This window comes from Nerophis ophidion, unplaced genomic scaffold (assembly GCF_033978795.1).
Source record: "Nerophis ophidion isolate RoL-2023_Sa unplaced genomic scaffold, RoL_Noph_v1.0 HiC_scaffold_35, whole genome shotgun sequence".
Classification (NCBI taxonomy): domain Eukaryota; kingdom Metazoa; phylum Chordata; class Actinopteri; order Syngnathiformes; family Syngnathidae; genus Nerophis; species Nerophis ophidion.
In genome coordinates, this window is record NW_026906957.1 from 1,032,510 (window position 1) to 1,053,740 (window position 21,231).

General features: G+C 40.7%; 1 protein-coding gene and 1 long non-coding RNA gene across 6 annotated transcripts; both read right to left on the reverse strand.

The window, feature by feature from the left end:
• Nucleotides 1–775: 775 nt before the first annotated feature.
• LOC133546649 (uncharacterized) lies at nt 776–1,279 on the reverse strand. Its single transcript, XR_009805254.1, has 2 exons — nt 1,156–1,279; nt 776–912 (listed from the first exon to the last, which is right to left on the reverse strand). It is a non-coding gene; the product is annotated as an uncharacterized LOC133546649 (long non-coding RNA).
• A 1,542-nt stretch (nt 1,280–2,821) lies between these two features.
• On the reverse strand, nt 2,822–14,346 carry LOC133546629 (zinc finger protein 771-like). Of its 5 annotated transcripts, XM_061892417.1 has the most exons (5): nt 13,950–14,346; nt 12,619–12,885; nt 7,890–7,956; nt 6,097–6,167; nt 5,966–5,981 (listed from the first exon to the last, which is right to left on the reverse strand). In XM_061892417.1, exons 1-4 carry the CDS (start codon nt 14,050–14,052, stop codon nt 6,140–6,142), a joined length of 465 nt encoding a protein of 154 aa, XP_061748401.1. In that variant the 5' UTR covers nt 14,053–14,346; the 3' UTR covers nt 5,966–5,981; nt 6,097–6,139. The 5 variants fall into 5 exon arrangements, with proteins under 5 accessions (XP_061748399.1, XP_061748400.1, XP_061748403.1 ...); XM_061892419.1 differs by lacking the exon at nt 7,890–7,956 and having other exon boundaries at nt 5,823–5,981; XM_061892418.1 differs by lacking the exon at nt 5,966–5,981 and having other exon boundaries at nt 6,024–6,167.
• Between the last annotated feature and the right edge of the window lie 6,885 nt (nt 14,347–21,231).

Here is a 21,231-nt window from a genome sequence, read left to right on the forward strand (position 1 = left end):
GCAGAAGTCCACAGGAGGGCGCACGTTCCCTCTTCAAAGTCTGGTGCCCCCTCCCCCCCACATAAGTTATGTGTCTAGTTTTATCGCCCAGCCCTATTGGCCATTTTCCTACTTTTTTAACATCAGTCATGTGTCTATCATTATATATATTGTATTGTTTTACAGCCCAGCCCTATGTATTTTTTTAAAATTGGTTTCGATTTGATGTCTTTTGCAATATTTATTGACATCGTTTAATCGCCCAACCGTATCGACTTTTTTCCATTTTTTCTATTTTTTCTATCTATGTGTCATGCTATTAAATTGATATATCGGTGTCAGCCAGCGATCCTTGGTCCGCTTCGATGGTGCGGAGGCTTGGAGGCGTGTGTGGACTAATGGAGGGGGTGTTTCCACCAGGCGTGTATGGAGGCCTATTTCATTCAGGGGAGGAGCCAGAAATGATTGACGTAAGAAGCCCCGTGACCGCTTCAGGAAGCAGTACAGATTTGCCGGTGTTGTGCCGAATTCTGCACCCCAGCCGTAAAATGCACCCCCTGTCGGGAGCGCGCTTACGTCACTCGTTTGCGTCACCCGTCTCGAAAATTAGCTAAACTCGGCTAAAATCGCCTCTTTCGGCATAAAAAATGTACATAACAAGGTGAATAATCCAAGTTGTCTTCACTGAAAATGCACCCCCACCATAACTCCATCTCTGGTATTTCGGGTACTTTTGGTAAAGTTATTTTGTGAATGTTCAGTTTGAAAATTCTTCAAATCAAAACAACGATAGGTATCAGATGCATTCATTTATTAATGTATTCATCCATCCACCCATGAGCTTCTTACAGTTAAAGAAAATGTCATATTTTTAAAATACATGTATTGGATCCCGTCGAGTGAAGCAGCAAACATTCGTTCTCCTTGATGTCTCTAAAAAAGTACATATAGAGGCTTACTTTGGTGTATATATTTCTTTAATACAATACTTCAATACATTTTCGGGACAGCAAATATTCCTATATTAAATGGTTATTGTTTCGCCTTATCTGAATGGTGGCGAAATCATTAAAGAATCACAATTAATCCATCCATCAATATATCCAAAGTAAACACAACTTGGATTATTTCACCTTGTTATGTACTTTTTTATGCCGAAAGAGGCGATGTACCCACCTGAATGACGACGAAATCATTAAAGGCAATGACGGCGAAATCATTGAAGAATCACAATTAATCCATCCATTAATATATCCAAAGTAAAGACAACTTGGATTATTCACCTTGTTATGTACATTTTATGCCGAAAGAGGCGATTTTAGCCGAGTTTAGCTAATTTTCGAGACGGGTGACGCAAACGAGTGACGTAAGCGCGCTCCCGACAGGGGGTGCATTTTACGGCGGGGGTGCAGAATTCGGCACAACACCGGGAAATTCGACAAGTGATAAACCGCCCAAGCTCCATCGAAAATGTTGTCTTTTGAGTCTTTGTGGTCAGTTGGGAATATGGAGAGAGAATAGAAACAGTTTTTTTAAATGCCACTAGAATCAAAGAAGGATGACAAACTGAATCAAAACAACAAACTTGATGTCCATTTCATAAACATCAGATTACTGATTGTTGTTGGTAACGTCAACAAAACTTTGATAGCACAAAGGTTGGCGCGTTGGCCTTTTATTCTACAAGACGTGAGTTCCATTCTTGGCAACGTCAGTTCCCAATTGTGTTTATCAGTGGAAAACAATACACTTATTAAAGTAAAGCTTTCCGTATTAATTATTTTTAAGCAGCTACCAGAAATCCATAGCTGGATAAGGGAGAGGTTTTGTAAAAAAAAACACAAAAAAACGAATAGTCTAAAAGCAAAAATAAAAATGAACTAAATCTCCTCTGTTCTGTACATCATTGTCCAAGTGACATTATATTGTCATCTTCCTCTTTATGCCATTTCCTCAAGGTGACAGAAAAACATGATACAACCTGCCTATCATGTGATTCTACCATGTTGGCAAAATACAAACACACAATATATTGACATATATAACACATAAAACATGGAATTAGAAGTGAACAGTACCCATCCCTACCAGCAAGTGTTGTTGTACTGGAAACTAATTTACAAACACAACTTCATCACACACAATACTCCACTATGGAATTGTTCTTATATTAAAATGAGAAACAAATCCATCTTTGAACAGCAATGGTTTGAAAAAGGCATTTGGTCACTGATGCACTTATTGAGTTTTAAAAGTATTTTATTATTTGAAGATTTCATTAAGTACGACCTGCAAATAAAAAATATTACAAAGTTTAAAAAGGCTTTCATTCAAAATATTCTAGTTACTGCATCTTTTTTAATTCTTTACTATTTCTTCTTCTTATTTTCTCTGGAACAAAAAAGTACTCATAACTTAAAAGTTTCCATTCTTTCTAAGGCAAAAGAGTTAATCACAGAAAAAAAAGATGGAATTGACCACTTAAAATAATATGTTGGATGTTGTTTTGCAATTGAAGACAATATTTGTTCGTTCTGTGATTGGGAAACACAATAAACAGTTTATTTTAAGAATGTATGCAAAGTAAATCTCTGTGGGATGATGTACAATATTGGCTTTTGTCTGACACTCCAAACTTTGACTGATGCTGATGTTGTTTTGGGGATGTTGAAAAAGAAAAAAAAAAAACACATAAAAAATGTTTAAAACACAATACTGGATTTATTTGATGTATCCACAAATGTAAGTTTGTAAAAAAAAAAACATCCTTTCACATTTATATTGCATAAAGGTCTGGGGACATACAAATAAAACAATCACAACACAATCAAATACAGAGTAATAAATGAAGTGGTCCAGAAGATGTTTCAGATGTGAACCAGTACATATGTATATCATATAAAGGTGATAATCTATGGGATGATTAACAATTACAAATAAAATATGTAATACTTCAATATTTCATATGAATCTGAAATTGCATGACGAAATCTATCTATATATGTATATATATATATATATATATATGTGTGTGTGTGTGTGTGTGTATGTGTGCGCGTGTGTGTGTGTACATACACACAAAATGTTTTTTCCATGTAAAATAAGTCTCGTACTGTTACTCTCACCTTTTTACTCAAATTGTTCTTTCATTTTTTTTAAATAAAAGTACACATTATTGCATATTAAGGCATGTGCTAGACTTAAAATAGCACTAATATAAAATATCTAATCTATAAATGTAGAAGCACATTAAAAATATTGTTACTCAAACAACAATGTCACCAGAGGTGGGTAGTAACGCGTTACATTTACTTGAGTAACTTTTGGGATAAATTGTACTTCTACGAGTAGTTTTTATGCAACATACTTTTACTTCAGTATATTTATAGAGAAGAAACGCTACTTTTACTCCGTTCCATTTATCTACATTAAGCTCGCTACTCGCTACTTTTTTTTATGGATCTATTAATGTTTATTTTGTTTAATGACAGAGCTTCAAAGTAGGAACTACGCATGCCTGCGTTTCACCAATCACATGCAGTCACTGGTGAAGTTGGACCAATCAAACAGAGCCAGGCGGTCACATGACCGTGATACGTAAAACCCGACTTGAACGTGTTGACAAACTTATTGGGGTGTTACCATTTAGTGGTCAATTGTACGGAATATGTACTGTACTGTGCAATCTAATAATACAAGTTTCAATCAATCAATCAAAACTGTAAAGAAAAAAGACACGTTTTATTTCAACCGTACTTCCCGTCAAAAGCCTAAAGACTGATCGCACAGTTCCTGTCTTCACAATAAAAGCGCTGCTCCATCGCGCCTGCGTTAAAAAAATAAGAGTCTCCGAAAGCCAGCGCAAACAAGCTAGCAAGATAAGGAGATTGCCGCCAATGTATTTCTTGTAAAGTGTATAAAAACGAATATGGAAGCTGGACAAATAAGATGCCAAAAACCAACGACTTTCATGTGGTATTAGACAGGAAGGAGGAACTTTTTTTCTCCTCCATTTGAAAACGTGGACGTCTGATTCCAATCAATGCAAGTCATCAGAATCAGGTAATACACCAACTTATATTCTTGTCTTCATGAAAGATAGGAATCTATATGTTAAACATGCATGTATATTCATTAAAACACCTTCAACATGTCAACAAAAACGGCAAAATAAATAAATATAAATTATATACTGTATATATAAATGTGTATATATATACATATATACATATTACTTATATATATATATATAATATGTGTGTGTATGAATGTTATGTGTGTGTATGAATGTTATGTGTGTGTATAAATGTTATGTGTGCGTATGTATATGTATATATGAGGTAGATCACCTCGACTTGGTCATTTACTAAGTAATTGATAAACGTTGAAAAACTTATTGTGGTGTTACCATTTAGTGGTCAATTGTACAGAATATGTACTGTACTGTGCAATCTACTAATACAAGTTTCAATCAATCAATAAATCAATCAATCAATCAATCAATCAAATCAATGAATGCCTACTGAGCCTATGGTGCTGTTAAGTTATTGTGGCTCAATGTGCCATTTTTTAAATTTTATTTTAATGTACTATTATTTAATACATATTATTGTTTTAGTTGCTTAAGAGATATTCCTGGCTCTGAATTTGCTCATTGCTATTTTTATGTTTTTGTGCATTATTTGTTGCCGTAATCATTAAACAAACAGGTTACTCATCAGTTACTCAGTACTTGAGTAGTTTTTTCACAACATACTTTTTTACTTTTACTCAAGTAAATATTTGGGTGACTACTCCTTACTTTTACTTGAGTAATAAATCTTTAAAGTAACAGCACTCTTACTTGAGTACAATTTCTGGCTACTCTACCCACCTCTGAATGTCACACATGTTATATGTGCTGATGTTGTTAGAAAGTCAAAATGAAAGTCTGGACAGTTTATTTCAAATCCTGCAGTTTCATTTGCTGCTGCTGTTCTCACCAGCACACTTGTGTTTCTTACACTGGTACTTAGAAGACAATCTTTCACCACACACACTGCAACTCAACACTTTCTCTCCCGGGTGTCTTCTCATGTGTGCTACAAGGCTTGATCGTTCACCAAAGCTTCTGTTGCAGATTGAACAGGAATGTGATTTTTCACCAGTGTGTGTTCTCTTGTGTTCTTTCACATCTGTACTTTGTGTAAATCCTTTACCACAGGTTGAACAGGAAAAAGCTTTTTCACCAGTGTGTGTTCTCATGTGTTCTTTCACATCTGTACTTTGTGTAAATCCTTTACCACAGGTTGAACAGGAAAAAGGTTTTTCACCAGTGTGTGTTCTCATGTGTGATTTCAAATGTTGACTTTGTGTAAAACCTTTACCACAGATTGAACAAGAGAAAGGTTTTTCTCCAGTGTGTGTTCTCATGTGTTTTACCAAACTTGAACTTTGTGCAAAACCTTTACCACAGAGTGAACAGATAAAAGTTTTTTCTCCAGTGTGTGTTCTCATGTGTGATTTTAGACGACAATGGTATTTAAAAGTTTTGTGAGAGTGAGAAGATGTGAAGTGAGTGTTGTCAGTGTGACATGTCTTATCATCTTTAGAGTCTTCATCATCAGTGTCAGGAGAGTGTGACGTTGTGTCCTCACTATCTGATAGTGGAGCTAAGAGCTTGTCTGCTTGTGATCCTCCACAGTGGTCTCCATCAGCTTCTGTTGTCATGTGTTGTGTTGAGCTGCTGCTTGGAGGCTCCCCCCCTCCCCTCTCCTCACTTTCACCTTTCACCTCATCATCTTCACTCTTCACAGGGACACCAGTCACTGGGAACTCCTCCAACCATTTAGGCTGACTGATGCCCTCTTCCTCCTCTTCCTCTCTAATGTGCGGTGGCTCTTGGTCCTCCTCTTCCTTTTTAATGTGAGGGGTCAGCAGGTTCTCTTGCTCCTTAAAGTGAGGGGTCAGTGGGTCCTCCTCTTCATTTTTGATGTGTAAGATCAGTGGGTCCTCCGCTTGCCCTTTAATGTGAAGGGTCAGTTTAACATTATGGGTCTGTGGCGTCTCGTCTTCCTCTTTAATGTGGGGGGGCTGTGGCTCCTCTCCTCCCTCTTTAATGTGTTGGGAATGTCGTACCTCTTCTTCCTCACGTATGTGGGGGGACCGTGGTTCCTCCTGCTCACGGGTTAGAGGTTCTTCTTCGACGTCTGCGGAACAGGAGAAAACAAACATTCTTTAGAAAAGTCCAGCTTTGCTCAAATCAAACCAAATCAACTTTACTTATAAAGCACATTTAATATTTACCACAAAATGCTGTACAATAGACAGGTTAAAAGATAACACAAGGGAAACTAACAAACACAACACAACACAACACAAACAAAGCCCGATAGATAATAAATAAAACATAGAAACAGGTTCACAGCAGGTGCATAATGGGCTGCCATAGCAGGATGGAGATCACAGAATGTTAAAGGCCATGAAATAAAAGTGTGTTTTTAAGAGTGATTTAAAAACAGGAAAAGAGGAGGCCTGTCTAACACTCAAAGTTAAGTTGTTCCAGAGCTTGCGAGTAGCAGCGGCGAAAGCTCTGTCACCTCTAAGCTTCAGCCTTGTGTCAGGGACCGTCAACAGCAGCTGACGTTACTGCTGCCCCTGATCTTAGGGATCTCGGGGGTGGCAGCAAGGCCGAAGGAGGTCAGAGATATATGTTGGAGCGAGGTTGTTTAGACATTTGAAAACAAACAGTAGATAAGGAATTTCCCAGAATTATCCTAGTAAATGTCTTTAAAAACATCGGAATACGTCCCAATGCTATCGCGTTTTTTTTTTAACTTGTTTTTTTTTTTCTAGTCCGTCGCTAGCAATATCCTTTCATCCTCGCTCAAATTAATGGGGAAATTGTCGTTTTCTCGGTCCGAATAACTGTTTTTGTTGGAGGCTCCCATTAAAATCGATGTGAATATGTGAGGAGCCCCCACACTTGCGACGTCATCGTCTGAGACTTCCGGTAAAGGCAAGGCTTTTTCAGGAAGTACCAAAAGTGGCGAAATTTATCGTCGATTTTCTCTACTAAATCCTTTCAGCAAAAATATGGCAATATCGCGAAATGATCAAGTATGACACATAGAATGGACCTGCTATTACCGTTTCAATAAGAAAAGCTCATTTCAGTAGGGCTTTAAACAGGCAAGGTGGGAGGGCATCTGCAGGAGAACCAGAGGGCTTCAAATGACTAACCGTGTCTTTTAGAAAGGAAAAGGACACCGGCTCAAACTGATGGAAAATAGAAGAGAAGTGCAGAGGAAAAGAAAGGTCATAGGAAGGCTGAGATAAACTGGCTCTAGTTGACACAATTTTGTCAGTGAAAAAGTGGAGGCAACTTTCACAGAATTCAGAAGAAGCATCAAAACCAACAGATTTGGGAGCATCAATGACAATTTTAAAAGCCTACTGAAATGAGATGTTCTTATTTAAACGGGGATAGCAGGTCCGTTCTATTCGTCATACTTGATCATTTCACGATATTGCCATATTTTTGCTGAAAGGATTTTTTAGAGAACATCCACGATAAAGTTCGCCACTTTTAGTACTTCCTGAAAAAGCCTCGCCTTTACAGGAAGTCGCAGACGATGACGTCACATATTGATGGCTCCTCATGTATTCACATTGATATTAATCGGAGCCTCCCACAAAAACAGTTATTCGGACCGAGAAAACAACAATTTCCCCATTAATTTGAGCGAGGATGAAAGATTTGTGTTTGAGGATATTGATAGCGATGGACTAGAAAAAAAACGAGTTAAAAAAAGAAAATGCGATAGCATTGGGACATATTCCGATGTTTTTAAACAAATTTACGAGGATAATTCTGGGAAATCCCTTATCTTTCTATTGTGTTGCTAGTGTTTTAGTGAGTTTAATATTACCTGACAGTCGGAGGGGTGTGTCCACAGCCGGGTGTTGACGGCAGTGTCTCAGGGGAGTCGACGGCAGCTTTATGGATGGCACAAGCTCAGCTTTTATCCGGTAAGAACTGACTTTTTAACCACAATTTTCTCACCGAAACCTGCTGGTTGACATTTGGTCTGGATTCATGTACGCTTGAATGCACTGTGATCCATACTAAATTTTCACCTCCGGGAATTTTAAACAAGGAATCACCGTGTGTTTGTGTGGCTAAAGGCTAAAGCTTCCCAACTCCATCTTTCTACTGTGACTTCTCCAATATTGATTGAACAAATTGGAAAAGATTCAGCAACACAGATCTCCAAAATACTGTGTAATTATGCCGTTAAAGCAGACGACTTTTAGCTGTGTGTGTGTGCAGCGCTCATATTTCCTAACAGCCTGTGACGTCAAGCATACACGTCATCATTACGCGACGTTTTCAAGAAAAAACACCCGGGAAATTTTAAATTGCAATTTAATAAACTAAAGCGGCCGTCTTGGCATGTGTTGCAATGTTAATATTTCATCATTGATATATAAACTATCAGACTGCGTGGTGGCTAGTAGTGGCTTTCAATAGGCCTTTAAATGGTCTTGAACGGAGATCTGGGGTTGTTACAGTTAGAAGATATAATCTGAGATGGATATAGTATATTCATCACTGCTTTTACAGTCATCTGAAAGGAAAGCAGGCTTTCATTAAAAATGGCAAAGGCCACACACAGCCTGTCTTTTTTAAATTTTCTCTCTGCTATCCTACACCTACACCTGGCAGCACGAGTGACGTCATTCAACCATTAGAGCGGCGATACTTGAAAGGCACGATTGTCTCCAGTGTTCGTAAACAAATAGAGTTGAACCCAGAAACCAACTCTTCAGTATTCAGACATAAAGAGGCTGCAGAATTATCATCACGAAGAGTCGAAAAAATGGAGGAGAACAGAGCAGGAGACCAAGAATTAACCCTGCGAGAGCACAATTTAGCCGGACACTGAGAGGGAATATCAAACAGGATCGGCATATGATCAAAGAACACAGCGTCGCAAATGTCCAAATTAAAAACACACAAGCCATACGAGAGCACTAAATGTAGTGTATGCCAGTGTTCTTATGTGGAACCACACACAGACTGTACAAAGTTAAATAAATCAATTACATTCAGGAAGCTCCTGGAAAGCGACTCGTCTGGGCTTAGGTGTGAATATTAAAATCACCAGCAATAAGGACAAGATTATATTTGGGCAGGATTTCAGCCAAAATTTCAGAAAAGTCAGTTATAAAGTCTTCGTGGTACTTGGGTGGTCGATGGACGACGGCACACAGGACGACATCAGAAAGACCCAGTTCAAACATGCACAGTTCCAAGCTTGAAAAGGAGGATTGCAGGCGTATCAGACGACCTTTAAATTCATTTTTAAAAACCACTGCTAATCCTCCTCCTTTTCGACCAGACGACCGCGGAGAATAAACGTAGGAACACTCTGGAAGCAGAAGTTCATTAAGAGGGGCGGACTCACCGGCTCTCAGCCATGTTTCCGTCACACAGAATTGGTCAAGTCTGCGGGAAGTTCAGGATAATCGTTTTGTTTGTCAAAGATTTTGCGTTCACAAGACTGAACCTGGCAGGGGCCACCACGTCCAAGGCCGCAGCTATTCCAGGTGGGGCCCGACAGACAGCCCGCAGGTGGCGGGAATCCACCCCGCGCCTCCGGGGGCGGGGACAGCAGGATCAACGGCGGCAAGCCTCATCCTCCAAACCAACGATATAGGAACAAGCCAGGAACCGATGGGATCCAGCGAGCGTGCAGGAGTAGACCATTCCTCCTTCGGGAAGCCATTGGAAGCCGGGCCAGGAGTGCCCTAAATTTCACCAGCTGGCCGCCACGTTTACCACGGCGCCGGAGACACTGCCGCTGGGGGAGAGGAACCAGGGGGCGGGAAAGGAAGGCAGGAATCCATGCAGGTGAAAAAGCTGACTGGGACGGTGAGAAGAGTCAGCTGTGATCTGACCCACACGCCTCCTGGTCCTGGAGGGATGGGAGCTTGCAGCCAATCACCTTCTCAGCAGCACATACGATGCGCTGCAGTCGATGCTTGTCCTGGACTGTGGTGCCGGGGAACCACACAGTGATGGAGGAGGTGAGGATGGACTCGATGATGGCTGAATAAAACTGCACCAGCATCTTGGTCGGCACCTTAAGTTACCTCAGCTGCCGCAGGAAGTACATCCTTTGCTGGGCCTTCTTCGTCATACACAAGCAGTGAGCTGACAGAGACGAAAATAGACGCAAACAACACAAAAACGAACAGAGCTGACAGCGAGACACAGCAGGCCAAAGCACATACTAGCGCCATCTTTGAAATACCTAAAACTCATTATTATATCAACGATCAGAGACAGAAACTCTTCATTTAACATAATGTCCTTGTTTGATGCTTCAAAACAGCTCAATTAACACAGAAAAAGGAAAAGTGAAATAACGGACGGGCAGGGCTTTGCTGTTTGTAACAAACACACACACACACACAGCAAAATGCGCTAACGTTAAAAGCTAATTAGCCTTCACCTCAAGCCAGGACTGCGAGCGAGCTGAGCTGCTGTTTGTTTCTAGAACGTCAACGGGCTCATAGTGATGTTACTAGTACAAACCCTGTTTCCATATGAGTTGGGAAATTGTGTTAGATGTAAATATAAACGGAATACAACGATTTGCAAATCCTTTTCAACCCATATTCAATTGAATGCACTACAAAGACAACATATTTGATGTTCAAAGTCATAAACTTTATTTTTTTTACAAATAATAATTAACTTACAATACCATGGCTGCAACACGTGACAAAGTAGTTGGGAAAGGGCATGTTCACCACTGTGTTACATCACCTTTTCTTTTAACAACACTCAATAAACATTTGGGAACTGAGGAAACTATTTGTTGAAGATTTGAAAGTGGAATTCTTTCCAATTCTTGTTTTATGGAGAGCTTCAGTCGTTCAACAGTCCGGGGTCTCCACTGACGTATTTTACGCTTCATAATGCGCCACACATTTTCGATGGGAGACAGGTCTGGACTGCAGGCAGGCTAGGAAAGTACCCGCACTCTTTTTTTACGAAGCCACACTGTTGTAACACTTGTCTTGCTGAAATAAGCAGGGGCGTCCATGATAACGTTGCTTGGATGACAACATATGGTGCTCCAAAACCTTTATGGACCTTTCAGCATTAATGGTGCCTTCACAGATGTGTAAGTTACCTATGCCTTGGGCACTAATACACCACCATACCATCACAGATGCTGGCTTTTCAACTTTGCGCCTACAACAATCCGAATGGTTATTTTCCTCTTTGCTCTGGAGGACACCACGTCCTCTGTTTCCAAATATAATTTAAAATGTAGTTACAGACAGTGGTTTTATGAAGTATTTCTGAGCCCATGTGGTGATATCCTTTAGACACTGATGTCGCTTTTTGATGTAGTAACGCCTGAGGGGTCAAAAGTCCGTAATATCATCACTTATGTGCAGTGATTTCTCCAGATTCTCTAAACTTTTTGATGATTTTACGGACCGTAGATGGTAAAATCCCTAAATTCCTTGCAATAGCTCGTTGAGAAATTTTGTTCTAAAACTGTTCGACAATATGCATACAAATTGGTGACCCTCAGCCCATTGTTGTTTGTGAATTACTTAGCACTTCATGGAAGCTGCTTTTATACCCAATCATGGCACTGAACTGTTCCCAATTAGCCTGCACACCTGTGGGATGTTCCACATAAGTGTTTGATGAGCATTCCTCAACTTTATCAGTATTTATTGCCACCGTTCCCAACTTCTTTGTCACATGTTGCTGGCATCAAATTCTAAATTTAATGATTTGCAAAAAAAAAGGTTTATGAGTTTGAACATCAAATATGTTGTCTTTGTAGCATATTCAACTGAATATGGCTTGAAAAGGATTTGCAAATCATTGTATTCTGTTTATATTTACATCTAACACAATTTCCCAACTTAAATGGAAACGGGGTTTGTAGTTGACTGGGAGGTGTTTATTATAATTTGGGGAGAGTCCGCTGCCTGATGCTTACCTGCTAAACACCTACCTGCTCATGACGACGGTGGAGCACTGACTCCTTGCGCTCTGAATACACACTGCTGATTGGCTGTTACTGCTCTGAATATGCACTGCTGATTGGCTATTACTGTTCTGTCTGTAACCAATCAGATGGTTGTGTGGGTGGGACAATGCTGGGTGCTGTGTAGAGTACTGACAGGGACAGGCAGAACGAAGCGGAGCAGCTTGTTAAGACTTTAGATTAATATGTTCGTGTGGAAACTCGTTTGGTACACCTCCGAACTGAACCGAAACCCCCATACCGAAACGGTTCAATACAAATACACGTATACACAAATACATCCCCAATCTTCACTACTAAACGTTTGAAATGTGCTGACATATGTGCTGCTAAGGTAAATAAACAGTAGCCATATTGAATGTTTGCCTTCATTTGACCACGTGAGGTAAGGAGGACGGCCTCTAGGTCACATGGTTACACCCCAGCAATTACACTGTTGATGATTGATGAGCATTCATATTTAAATGGTGGTGTTAAAAAGCAAATATATCTCCATCTTTAGTGATAAATGTGTCCCCCGGATGAACATGTGTCACAAACATTGTATTAGATGATATGTGGATGTTGTGCTTACTTGGACTGTGATGAAGCTGTGAGGACTCAGGTGGTTTGTCTTCATGCTCTTCAGTCTTCACAGAGACAACAGTCAGTGGAAACTTGCTGACATCAGCCTCCTCCTGCCCTACAGGACACTCTCCCCCCTCTTCCTCTTTAAAATAGGGGGGCTGTGGAACCTCCTTGTCCCCTTTAAAATGTGAAGGCTGTGGATACTCTAAAGTGAAACTGTCCCCCTGCAGATGAGGGAGACATTCTTCTTGGTGTCCAATCAGCTGATGGATGTCTACAGGACACAAACAAATCACATTTTAACTCCTACATGCTGAATATTAAATTGTACATGAAATATAGGGCTGTGGCTATTGAAAATGTTATTAATCAAGTGTTCTACTGCAAACGTTTTAGATTAATCGTGTAACTGGATAAAACAGTGTTGCTTGGTTAAAAACAAATTTAAGCAACTATAAGACACTTCACTTAATAATGATCGGTCAATTAGTTTGAGATGGTATGAGATCAAGATGTCATCTTTAGATCAGGCTTTGTTTTTTTGACAATCACAGCCACGTTAAAAAGTTAAAGTACCAATGATTGTCACACACACACTAGGTGTGGGGAGATTATTCTCTGCATTTGGCCCATTACCCTTGCTCAACCCTTGGGAGGTGAGGGGAGCAGTGAGCAACAGCGGTGGCCGCGCCCAGGAATCTGTTTTATGGGGATTTAACCCCCAATTCCAAACCCAATTCCAACCCTTGATGCTGAGTGCCAAGCAGGAAAGTAATGGGTCCAATTTTTATAGTCTTTGGTATGACTCAGTTGGGGTTTGAAATCACAACCTACCCATCTCAGGGCAGACACTCTAACCACTAGAACACTGAGTAGGTGGATGTAGTAGATGTTGTAGTAGGTTAATGGCTGCACCAATATGAAGGAAATAATAGCTTTGACACACATATATAACTTGTCAAACCTGCCAGCTAGCAGGCTAGGTTTACAGAGTCAGTCACCATGGTAACTGACTGTGACTTTGTCTTACCTTTCTTATTTTTCGAGGTAAAACTCTTAAGCTTTCCATACTCAGGACTTTGCACTTAACCTGCTCTCTGGAATATTCCCCCGGTGACTGTGCGAGTTTTGTGTAAACATGTTGATACACATTGTTACAAACATCAACCTCTCATAAATATTGTGTGTCTGACAATGTCTCCTTCTTATGAACAATGTAAAACAATTAGTGCATCATCCTCACATGACAATTCATCTTCCTACAGACAATCTATTGAAGAATAGTGTTAATAATAAATATAAAGTTAGTAAAGATGTGAGAGTAAGAAGTAAACAAACCTGTTCTGTGCAACACAACTTGATGTTTTTCATGTTGTCGCTCCTTCTCCTCTTTTGTTGGACAAAGTTCCTCCTCGTACTCTGCTATGGTTCTTTGGCACATTTTCACACAATCACAACACTTTACACTGACACTTGATCTCTACTTAGTGATGTGTTTTGATCACTTCCGCCTCTCTTTGTTAGCAGCTAACAAGCTAAGCTAACTAGCAGGCTAAGCTAGCTCGAGAAGCATCAAAGTGCGCTCAGACTAATATAACCGGATGCAAACAGTTATTAACGATGTTTACCCTATTTACTAGAGTGTAATAAAGGACATATATGTGTACATGGAGGCACAGATTAAGAACATTGAACTGTGACGACTGCAATAACGTCTTCACCGTCAGACGCCATCTTGCTTTGTCCTCGCCGTGTTTGGTTCGCGCGCAGTGTTGTCAGATCTCGCGAGAGAAACAAGTTAATCAAAGTTAATCGCACCATTTCTCCGATTAATCGCGATTAACTGCATTGTATACGCAAAGCCCAATAATGAATTCAAAAGTAGTGTGTAGTGCACCTTTATTGGAATATTCTCTCACATGAACAAAAGCGCCAAAACATTTGTTGTGCAAACACAATTTAAATCAGTCCTTGTTAAACAGTAGCAGTTAAATAGCATATTTTATGAAAATCAACTCAAAAAATGTAAATACAAACATTTAAGCTAATTGCCACTGCCAGGGTATTTAAGTTATCCTGTTTGTTATGGAAAATAAATATAATCTACATACAAATCTCTGAGCCACAATCATAACATCTGAACAGGCAATTTCTGAGGTAACAGCAGAAACATTTTTTTTTATCAGGGATCTTATGTTTAAAAAACCTATATTACAGGTAGTGGGCTCTTTTAGGGAATGTTTGATCAAATTATCTGTAGTAGCAATATTAATAATGTTGTGTTTATTCTGCGTAGTGCACTTAAAATAATTATGACCATATCTAGGAATTGATATGATGGGAATTTTCCGATTGTTTGCTTGGTGCTTTGATAAACTGAACGCATCATATACATGGTACTATATTGTGATGTTATGAGCCAGGGAAAAAAAGAACTACCCTACCCAGCATGCAACAGGAGTGACGAGCATGCGTGGTAGCCCGGTATAGGTTGTGTCGCCATGACAGCATCTTGTATGTTGTGATATGCACGCTCTGAAAGCAAACGTTAAGAACTCAGCCAACACTCCTGGTCTGCATTATTCATAAATAGACAGACAACACAAATACTCCGCTGCTTCACAGGCCGCTGGATGTAGCCGGCAAAGTATTCCCATGCTAGCTAGCCGGTCTAGCAAGCACGCCTCATTCAGTCCAAAACGGCCCGATCTATCCACATTCAGAATTGTCTGGCGGTCGTAAGTGATCCCGGAGTGACCACGCTGTAAGCCAGCCATGACATTTGCAGAATTGTCCGGTATTTTTGCCAAATGTTCCATCTTTAGCAAGAGCTCCTCCACGCCGAAGCCCGTCCGGGCGTCGCCATCTTGTTAAGAAAAGGCGTTAACAAAATAAAAGCATGTAAACAACATACGCAAATGTGCGATCAAATAATTGTCGGCATTAATAGAGTGATGAATTAACTCGTAATTAACGCATTAATTTGCCCACTCCTAATATATATATATATACATATATATATATATATATATATATATATACATATATATATATATATATATATATAGTTTTTTTATATAAATAGTTGGCAGCAGAGGCTCCATGTATTACCTGAAGAAACATTTGACTTCTGACCTTTCCACATTATTTCTCTCATCTTTACTGCTGAAGTTCAGCTCACTGAGGATGTAAGCTCTGTTTTTTGTATTTTAATTATCTTTAATTATTCATAAACAGGCTAAAAACAAACAATTATTTTGACTACTTCCTCAATTATTTCACTCTCTACTAATTAAAACTATTCCAGCATGAAAACATTCAGGATGTTAATTCAAACAATATTACAAATCCCCAAACGTACCATTTTATTAATGTATTAATATCATACAATATTACATTGAATATTCACATGTTAATGAAAATGTTTATTTCCACTCAGGGATTAATAAAGTATTTCTGATTCTGATTCTGATAATTACATCACTCTCATAAAGCCTTCAAAGCTGAATATGTTTTTACCATAGCTCAGCTTCACAATGTTGGAATATTGACTGCCGATATTGATATTCTTCTATTGTTTACAATATTACACTTTACTCTCTTTCTTTGCTCAAATGAACAGGATGAAAGTGTCTTTAATTGTCACTACTATCTATATATAATTATGTATATAATAATATTCCATTCTTCACCTTCATTACCGCTTGATTTAACTCTCATCTTATTTTATCCAGAGAGAACTTGACCATAAAAAGATGGCTGCACATCAATAAACTGTCACTAAACTTCAATAATCCAATCAATCCACTTTATTTATATAGCACATTTAAACAACAATAACGTTTCCAAAGTGCTGCACAGCCATGTTAAAAACAATATTATGCTCCACCAATGACTGAATAAAACAAAAATAAATACAAATAAAACCAATAAAAACAATACAAAAACAAATATAATTAAAAACTATTTTAAAGGGTAAAATCAATTAAAACTGTAAAATAAAAATCAAAATGTATAAAAAACACAGAGGACAACAGAGGACAACAAGGACCACACAACTCACGTAGTGTTAAAAGCCAAAGAATAAAAGTGGGTGTTAAGACGAGACTTAAAACACTCCACTGTGGAAGCAGTTTGAACATGGAGTGGCAGAGTGTTCCAGAGCTTAGGGCCGACCACAGAGAGGGCCCTGTCTCCCCTGGTCTTAAGTCTGGTCTTGGGCACCACGAGCTGGAACTGGCTCTCGGACCTCAGAGCGCGCGCAGGAATGTAAATTTGGATGAAGTCCGAGATATATTGAGGTGCCAGTCCATGTAAAGATTTAAAAACAAACAGCAATGTTTTAAAATCAATTCTAAAATGAACAGGGAGCCAGTGCAAACTCTGAAGAATTGGGGTTATATGCTGGCGTTTCCTGGCCCCTGTTAAAAGTCCTGCTGCCGCGTTCTGGACTAACTGCAACCGGGAGAGAGCTTTTTGGCTAATGCCAGCATAAAGTGCATTGCAGTAGTCCAGGCCACTTCAAATAAAAGCATGCACGACTTCTTCAAAAAGGTTAAAAAATAAAAACGGTTTAACCTTTACTAAAAGACGAAGGTGATAAAAACACGATTTTAAAACGCACTTGACTTGTTTGTCTAGTTTAAAATTGCTGTCTACAGTGACGCCAAGGCTGGTGACTTTGGGACGCACATCTTTTTGCAATGGTCCCAAGTCAGTGAGGGCCGGACCAAAAACTAAAATTTCCGTTTTTCCCTCATTCATTATTAAAAAATTCTGGGCTAACCAAGCCTTGACGTCACATAGACAGTTAAGGAGGGGTGTCAGGGGGCCGTGGCTTTTTGAAATCGGCATATAAATTTGGCAGTCATCTGCATAAAAGTGATAAAACACTCCATGTTTCTTAAAGATATCTCCAAGAGGGAGGAGATAAAGAGCGAACAGGATGGGGCCTAAAATAGATCCTTGGGGGACACCACAGTAAAGCGGGGCAGAAGAGGAGGTGGCGTCCCCCAGCCTGACAGAGAAGGACCTCTCAGACAGGTAAGATCTGAACCACTGTGACGCAGTCCCCCTGACACCCACACAGTCTCTCAGGCGCTCTAAAAGAATTGTGTGGTCGACTGTGTCAAAGGCAGCTGTAAGATCTAAAAGCACTAAAATGGCAGAGCTGCCAGAATCAGACATTAAAAGCAAGTCATTAAAAACCTTTAAAAGTGCAGATTCAGTACTGTGCAAAGCTTTGTATCCAGACTGAAATGGATCTAAAGTGCTATTTTCATCTAAAAAGGCTGCAGTTGTGCCAGAACACATTTCTACAAAATCTTTGACACAAAAGGTCATTTGGAAATGGGCCGATAATTTGACAAACTTGTCGGATCAAGACCTGGTTTTTTAATCAAAGGCTTAACAACAGCTTTTTTACAAAAGGAGGGGACACAGCCAGAAATCAAGCTGCTGTTGATGATGTTCCTAACAGACAAATCAATAGTGTCCCAGAATTCTTTAAAAAAGTGAGGGGGGACTGGGTCTGTGGAACATGACGAGGGTTTTAGCTTGCCGACTATTCCTGTAAGTTCAGGCATGGACACAGGCTCAAAGTGACAGAACACAGTCAAGCACTGAGTGGCCACATTAAAACTTAATGGAAAACGAGAAAGATTTGCCCGAATAGAAGCAACCTTATCATTAAAAAAGGAGATACATTTTTCACAAGTTTCACTTGTCATCTCCAGTGAAGTGGCTGGATTCGGTTTAAGAACATTACTAATAGTATTTAAAAAAAACGTGGCTTACTGATGCTATTTAAAATTAAGTCTGACAAATATTTTGTTTTCTCAGCTTTAACCACACTTTGATAATTTCGACAGTTTTCTTTTAAAATTTGATAGGAGACTTCGCAGAGAGGTTAGTGCGTCTGCCTCACAATACGAAGGTCCTGCAGTCCTGGGTTCAAATCCAGGCTCGGGATCTTTCTGTGTGGAGTTTGCATGTTCTCCCCGTGAATGCGTGGGTTCCCTCCGGGTACTCCGGCTTCCTCCCACCTCCAAAGACATGCACCTGGGGATAGGTTGATTGGCAACACTAAATTGGCCCTAGTGTGTGAATGTGAGTGTGAATGTTGTCTGTCTATCTGTGTTGGCCCTGCGATGAGGTGGCGACTTGTCCAGGGTGTACCCCGCCTTCCGCCCGATTGTAGCTGAGATAGGCGCCAGCGCCCCCCGCGACCCCGAAAGGGAATAAGCGGTAGAAAATGGATGGATGGACTTCCAAGTGATCCCCTTTCCACTTGCGCTCCGCCCTTCGCCACTCACGCCGAGCTGTGTGTGTGCTTTCATTGAGCCAAGGTTCCTGTTTTGGTTTGGGACGCATAGCTCTGAGGGGCGCTATACTATCCAGAATCTTAGAACATGTCGAAAGAAAAGAGCACATCAATTGTTGAGTGTCTGCAGGGTGTGATATACTCTGCATGGACTCAGTAAACAAAGGAGAAAAGGTGGCTGCAGTGTCAGACCTAATAACACGCGCATGACGCACGGCAAGCGGCTTTACATCAGGTTCAAAAGTTAAATCAAACATAACAGGACTGTGATCACTGAACACCGCATCACCAATAACAACATTGTCAACAATAAAACCATAAGACAGTATGAGGTCTAGTGTATGCCCGCGTTCGTGTGTAGAACCACACACAGACTGTACAAAGTTAAAAGAGTCAATGACATTCAGGAAGCTCCTGGATAAAGGTTCGTCTGGGCAGCAGGTGTGAATATTAAAATCACCAACAATTAAGACACGATCATATTTGGGCAGGATTTCGGCCAGAAATTGAAAAAAGTCATTTATAAAGTCTTTGTGGTACTTGGGTGGTGGATATACGACGACACCAGAAAGACCCAGTTCAAACATGCATAGTTCCAAGCTTGAAAAGGAGGATTGCAGGCGGATCTGACGGCATTTAAAGTCATTTTTAAAAACGACTGCTAATCCTCCTCCTTTTCGGCCGGACGACCGCGGAGAATTAAAATAGGAACACTCCGGAGGCAGAAGTTCATTAAGAGCGGCGGACTCACCAACTCTCAGCCAGGTTTCTGTCAAACAGAGGAGGTCCAGTCCGCGGGAGACCAATAAATCCTTCAGGATAATTGTTTTGTTGGTCAAGGATCTTACGTTAACAAGACCGAATTTAACGGGGGCCGGCTCGTCCAAGGCCGCTGCTAATCCAGGTGGGGCCTGACACAGAGCCCGCAGGTGGCGGGAATTCACGCCGCGTCTCCGGGGGCGGGGACAGCAGGAGCGAGGCGGGTGAGCTTCCCCCTGCAGACCGAAAACAGGCACAATCCAGGACCCGGGGGGATCCAGCGAACGCGGGTGCAGGAAGAGACCAGGTACCGGACCATACTTCCTTCGGGAAGCCACGGAAAGGCGGGCCAGGAGTGCCCTAACTCTCACCAGCTGGCCGCCACGTTTGCTGCGGCGCCGGTGGCGCTTTCGCCGGGGGGGAGGAGCCAGTGGGCGAAAAAGGAAAGGAGGAATCCGGCCAGGTGAGAACGCTGACTTGGACGTCGAAAAACCAACGTCGAAGTTGATCATGTCCGTGTGAGAGGGACACAGATCCAACAGTGTTTGGCGATCATACACCAACAGTGAGTTGACAGGGACAACAAAAAACGTGAACAGCACAAAAACAAACAGAGTTAAGTTATCTTTTGAAGGTGTAGTCAGTAATTTAAAAACGTCTTCCCAGTTTAACTGTGGTGACACTATCTAAATGAAAGCAAAACAGATGTCATCTTTCTTGGCCAACATGTTGACTGTGCTCATGCTTCTTTTATAACAGACATGTCTCTAAAGATGAATGTGAAAATGACTTTAATTATTGTTCACCAGCAGGGGGAGCTCATCACTAGTACTACTGTGTGGAGGCTGCCATGTGGTACATTATTTCCTGTGTGTGTATGACTTATTCAGAGGGAGAACAGCACACTTTCACGTATGGCGTCTACCATTAAGGATTGCAGGAATTAATTTTAGGATGTTTTTATATGAATAAGGTGGATTGGACGTTGGCCTGGGAAGGCTTTCCCCTGAAGGTCTTCTTCATGTGTCAGCTGGAAGTACCCTGACTGCTGTGAGGGGAAACTGATGAGATTGTGAGATCATATGTTGGTGCAGGGCAATGTCTCATGTGACTGAGCAAAGCTGGACTTTTATCAAGAATGTTTGTTTTCTCCTGTCCCACAGGCCTCAATGAAGCACATCGTCCTCGTGAGCAGGAGGTGGAACCACAGTCCCCCCACATACACAAGGAAGAAGGGGTACCACATTCCCAACACATCAAAGAGGGAGGAGAGGAGCCAAAGCCCCCCTACATTAAAGAGGAAGACGAGAAGCCACAGACCCATAATGTTAAACTGACCCTTCACATTAAAGGGCAAGCGGAGGACCCACTGATCTTACACATCAAAAAAGAAAAGGAGGACCCACTGACCCCTCACTTTAAGGAGCAAAAGAACCCACTGACCCCTCACATTAAAAAGAAAGAGGAGGACCAAGAGCCACCGCACATTAAAGAGGAAGAGGAGGAAGAGGAGGAAGAGGGCATCAGTCAGCCTAAATG